Source organism: Budorcas taxicolor, chromosome 5 (assembly GCF_023091745.1).
Source record: "Budorcas taxicolor isolate Tak-1 chromosome 5, Takin1.1, whole genome shotgun sequence".
In the NCBI taxonomy this organism is placed as follows: domain Eukaryota; kingdom Metazoa; phylum Chordata; class Mammalia; order Artiodactyla; family Bovidae; genus Budorcas; species Budorcas taxicolor.
The window spans coordinates 103,675,271-103,680,471 of record NC_068914.1 but is presented as its reverse complement, the minus strand read 5'-3'; the positions used below and the strand labels follow the sequence as shown (position 1 = coordinate 103,680,471).

The 5,201-nt window shown below is 38.3% G+C and overlaps 1 protein-coding gene across 1 annotated transcript; it reads left to right on the top strand.

The window, feature by feature from the left end:
• The first annotated feature begins 3,604 nt into the window (after window positions 1-3,604).
• On the top strand, window positions 3,605-4,549 carry LOC128048552 (olfactory receptor 9K2-like). Its single transcript, XM_052640962.1, has one exon. It carries the CDS (start codon window positions 3,608-3,610, stop codon window positions 4,547-4,549), a length of 942 nt encoding a protein of 313 aa, XP_052496922.1. The 5' UTR covers window positions 3,605-3,607.
• The last annotated feature ends 652 nt before the right edge of the window (window positions 4,550-5,201 follow it).

Below are 5,201 nucleotides of genomic sequence, written 5' to 3'. Positions count from 1 at the left end.
GATTCTAGTTTTGACTTTGTTAGCACTTTAGTTATCTCCAAGCAGTCTTATTTTTGTTAGATTATAGGCTCAAATAACTCTTTCCCATCTTTTTTTTCAGTAATGTCATATGTATTGAATTGAATAAGATGCATTTAGCAGCAAGTAACTAAAGACTCACTGAAAATAGCTTAAGCCTTCAGTTCAGTTCAGTTCAGTCGCTCAGTCGTGTCCGACTCTTTGCAACCCCATGAATCGCAGCATGCCAGGCCTCCCTGTCCATCACCATCTCCCGGAGTTCACTCAGACTCACGTCCATTGAGTCCGTGATGCCATCCAGCCATCTCATCCTTGGTCGTCCCCTTCTCCTCCTGCCCCCAATCCCTCCCAGCATCAGAGTCTTTTCCAATGAGTCAACTCTTCACATGAGGTGGCCAAAGTACTGGAGTTTCAGCTTTAGCATCATTCCTTCCAAAGAAATCCCAGGGCTGATCTCCTTCAGAATGGACTGGTTGGATCTCCTTGCAGTCCAAGGGACTCTCAAGAGTCTTCTCCAACACCACAGTTCAAAAGCACCAATTCTTCGGCGCCCAGCCTTCTTCACAGTCCAACTCTCACATCCATACATGACCACAGGAAAAACCATAGCGTTGACTAGATGGACCTTAGTCGGCAAAGAAATGTCTCTGGTTTTGAATATGCTATCTAGGTTGGTCATAACTTTTCTTCCAAGGAGTAAGTGTCTTTTAATTTCATGGCTGCAGTCACTATCTGCAGTGATTTTGGAGCCCCCCAAAATAAAGTCTGACACTGTTTCCACTGTTTCCGCATCTATTTCCCATGAAGTGATGGGACCGGATGCCATGATCTTCATTTTCTGAATGTTGAGCTTTAAGCCAACTTTTTCACTCTCCTCTTTCACTTTCATCAAGGGGTTTTTTAGCTCCTCTTCACTTTCTGCCATAAGGGTGGTGTCATCTGCATATCAGAGATTATTGATATTTCTCCCGGCAATCTTGTTTCCAGCTTGTGTTTCTTCCAGTCCAGCGTTTCTCATGATGTACTCTTCATAGAAGTTAAATAAGCAGGGTGACAATATACAGTCTTGACGTACTCCTTTTCCTATTTGGAACCAGTCTGTTGCTCCATATCCAGTTCTAACTGTTGCTTCCTGACCTGCAAGAGGTCTATAATTTCACATTACAGGGTTGCTGGAGACACCTTGATTCCAGGGTGGTTCACTGGCATGAGGACTTCATCAAGGACACAAGTTTCTCTCTACTTTCTGCTCTGCCATCCTCAGCAAGTCATTAATACCATTTACGGTCACATCATGGCTGCAACAGTTCCAGCTATCAACTCATTATTTTGTCTAAAGGAAGAAATTTTAAATTTTTTCTCTTATAGGTCTTTAAAAAACAAGATGTTTATTATAAAAATTTCAAAATATACAGACTATAATAAAATAGAAAAATAGTAAAATCCACTTCTATATATTCACTGTTTTAATGCAACATTTTTCATTATATTGCATTATATTGCAATATTTTATCATACAGGATGAGAAGCACAATTATTCTTCATTCCTGGTACTTAACAGACTTCTCCAAAAATGAAGTGTTCTCCTTACATTACCAATTCATTATATGCTTAAACAGGTTACTGATAATTCATTGTGTCATATAATACTCTTCTTAAGGTAAAAATCCCGGACTTCCCAAAATACATATTTTGTGACTGGCTTGTTAAAACCAAGAGTCAATCAAGGAACACTCATTGCATTTGATGATATGTTATGTAACATCATCAATAGATAAATTCAGTGTGATTGTAGGAGGCAAAAAAACTGAGGAATGAAAATTATGTGAGATAATATATTTTAACCTTAAAACAAACTTTTCTAATGAGAAATTGTTTCTCAAAAGACCTAGAGATGGTTCAAGGTGAGTTGGAAGAGTAGATGCTATTCTTTCTTTTGTTTCTTTCCTATATGGCCCTCGTGGGATGGACTTGAAACTTGGCACTGTTATCACCCCATAATTGACTTTATTTTTAGCCTCTTTCAGAGGGACCTTTGCACCCAATTCATGCTGCAATTATTTGAAATAGTTGCAACAGAGATGACTAAGGGTACCAGGTTGCCTCCTGCTCTATTCCCCCAGGTGATCGGGGACTACTACTCCTCACTGGTGATATTATCTTTGCTGTACTTAAATTCCATTTGGCTTCCATCGTTTTCATTCTGAGACCTGTAAGATATATATCATGTGCATGGCCATGCAATGTGATTCTTCAGGTTCAGGTGCATTTTCTTTTCATTCTCCATAGAGAAATGTTCACAGGGTTAGAGACCTCACCAGGTCATCTATGTTATCCTCTAGAAAGAGATAAGAGGTATGTAGCTATAGGGGATTTTCCAGCAAAAACACAACAAAGGAAATGAAAAGGCTATTCTTAATTGAAAAATGAGATATTAATCTCTGAGCAGAGCCAAAAACTGAATAAAATTATATATTTCAAAACAAGATTTTATATCTCATGTAAAATTTTAATTCTTAAAATATGCTGAATTTTGACAATGTCTTTAATTTCCCTTCTATGGTTTTACACTCCTTTTTCCATTTCTAGGATTAAACACAATAACTTTTGTATCCTGCTTCTACCGTTAGGAAATTGCTCCACCAAAGTAAGGTGAGAAATATTCAGGTAAGAGATAGATTAATGTCAAATTTGTACAGAAATTTTTAGGAGCTGTCGATTTTTCCAGTAGCACGTCTGAGGTTTGTTCACTTTGAAAAGCTGAAGATGCCTTCATTTTGGATGAAGGTTTTGGAAAACCAAATAAATCTCTTGCTATCCTACTTTAAACTCTCACAAAACTGTTTAGCTACTGACCTGTTTTAATCTCTAACGCCTACTTGCAGAATTTAAAATTACTCTTTTTGGGCTTCCCAAGTGCCTCAGTGGTAAAGAATCTGCTTGCCAATGTAGGAGACACAGGAGACAAGGGTTCAATTCCTGGGTTGGGAAGATCCTCTGGAGAAGGATACGGCAACCTACTCCAGTATTCTTGCCTGAGAAATCCCATGGATAGTGGAGCCTGGAGTGCTACAGTCCATGGGGTCACAAAAGAATCAAATACAACTTAGTGACTACACAACAACAAAATTGCTCTTAAATTTGATTCTTCTGTTGTAAAATGGAAGCATTGAGATGAATTTGAAACTACAAAGAGCAAATATTATTTATCCCTCAAAACCTACAGATATGTTAGACTTACTATGTAAATCAAATGAGCCACTAAACGGGTATAAAGAGAAAATGCTTTATGTGTGAAAGTCATGTGCATTATAATGGAAAGAGGACTGGAACTGGAGAATCACACTAGAAAATTATGAGTTAGGTGACTCAAATGTTGTGTGCTGATGGGCAATTACAATATACCTCAGAGTCAATTCCTATAAAAGGATGCAGCAGATCATACATAACACAACAGAATGTTATAAAGGAGATGATAAGACAAATTTCAATGTCTTATACAAGAGGCAAAAGACATTTTGTGATACCAGGAAATAGGTAGAAGTCTCTATTTTTAATCTTGTCTTGTACCTCTTAGCAGGTTCTTGCCATGGGAGACAAGGGAGCAGGCAACCATTCAGATGTAACTGACTTCATTCTTGTAGGCTTCAGGGTCCGCCCAGAGCTCCACACTCTCCTCTTCCTCCTATTCCTGCTTGTCTATGGCATGGTCCTTTTGGGGAACATTAGTATGATTGGCATCATTGTGGCTGACTCCCAGTTGAACACATCAATGTATTTCTTTCTAGGCAATCTCTCCTTCATTGACCTCTCCTACTCCACTGCTATTGCACCTAAGGCCATGGTCAACTTCATGTCTGAGAAAAAGACTATCTCTTTTGTAGGGTGTGCTGCCCAGTTCTTCTTTTTTGCACTCTTCATTGTAACAGAAGGGTTTGTCCTGGCGGCCATGGCCTATGACCGCTTCATTGCCATCTGCAACCCTCTTCTTTACAGTGTCCATATGTCAAGACGCCTTTGCACTCAGCTGGTGGCTGGTTCCTATTTCTGTGGTTGGATCAGTTCCATCCTCCAAGTCAGTGTAACATTCTCAGTGTCTTTCTGTGCCTCCCGAGTCATTGATCACTTCTACTGTGATTCTTACCAAATTGAGAAGATCTCCTGTTCTAATCTCTTTGTCAATAAGATGGTATCTCTTAGTTTGGCTGCCTGCATTATTTTGCCCTCAATAGTTGTTATTGTAGTATCTTACATGTATATTGTAACCACAGTCTTGAAGATCCACTCCAGTGAAGGGAGAAAGAAAGCCTTCTCCACTTGCAGCTCCCATCTGGGGGTGGTAAGCTTGCTTTATGGGACTGTCTCCTTTGTGTATCTCACACGTCCAAACAATCCTGAACTTCGTAAAGTGGTTTCAGTATTTTACATATTGGTTACACCCATGCTAAACCCTCTGATTTACTCTCTAAGAAACAAAGATGTCAAACAAGCTTTGAGAAAAATCTTATGGAAGAAAAAAGCTTTATCCTAATTCTACTTTCTTGTGATTTCCTCATTAGTGGGCCCATCGATAGTTTCAGCCTGATTTGCTTTCAGTGTGGAGTCAAGCTTGAGTCACTTGAAGATCTTTTACATTGATCATTCCACAGATGAATTATTTTCAGTGAAGGGGTGGTAACAATTTGTCATTCACTCTTCACCATTCACTCTCCCTTAAGAGCAGTGGTATATCTCATGCATCAGTAAAAATTTCAGTCACCCTATAAACAGAAATATACTCCTTACTCCTTTTAGGTAAACTTTATGGAGTGAAGGAAAAAAGAATTTAATTTTATTACTGTTATTTTTCTTTGGGCCCTATTTTTAGATAGTGGGCAGAAAAAATGGTAGAATGCTAAGCTCAGAATGTATAATGTTTAGAAGATGGGTCAACCCAAGACAGGCTGATTCTGAGTTGTAAATATTTAATTCTTTAATGAAATTTAACTGTGAATAAATTTATTCACAATTACTTGATTTGGGGCTCATAGTTCTTGAATAAATATCTTGGTATAAGATTTCTTTTTGTCTGTGCCATCATGAGTTTATCAGAACAACTCAATAAATCATTGGTGTTTAATTGTATCTTACTGTATCTTATTGTTTGTTATTGTTGTTTAGTCAGTAAGTCATGTTAGACTCTT

Bases quoted from the DNA above. Each gene is read 5' to 3' on its own strand.
- LOC128048552 (XM_052640962.1), top strand. From the start codon at position 3,608: ATGGGAGACAAGGGAGCAGGCAACCATTCAGATGTAACTGACTTCATT.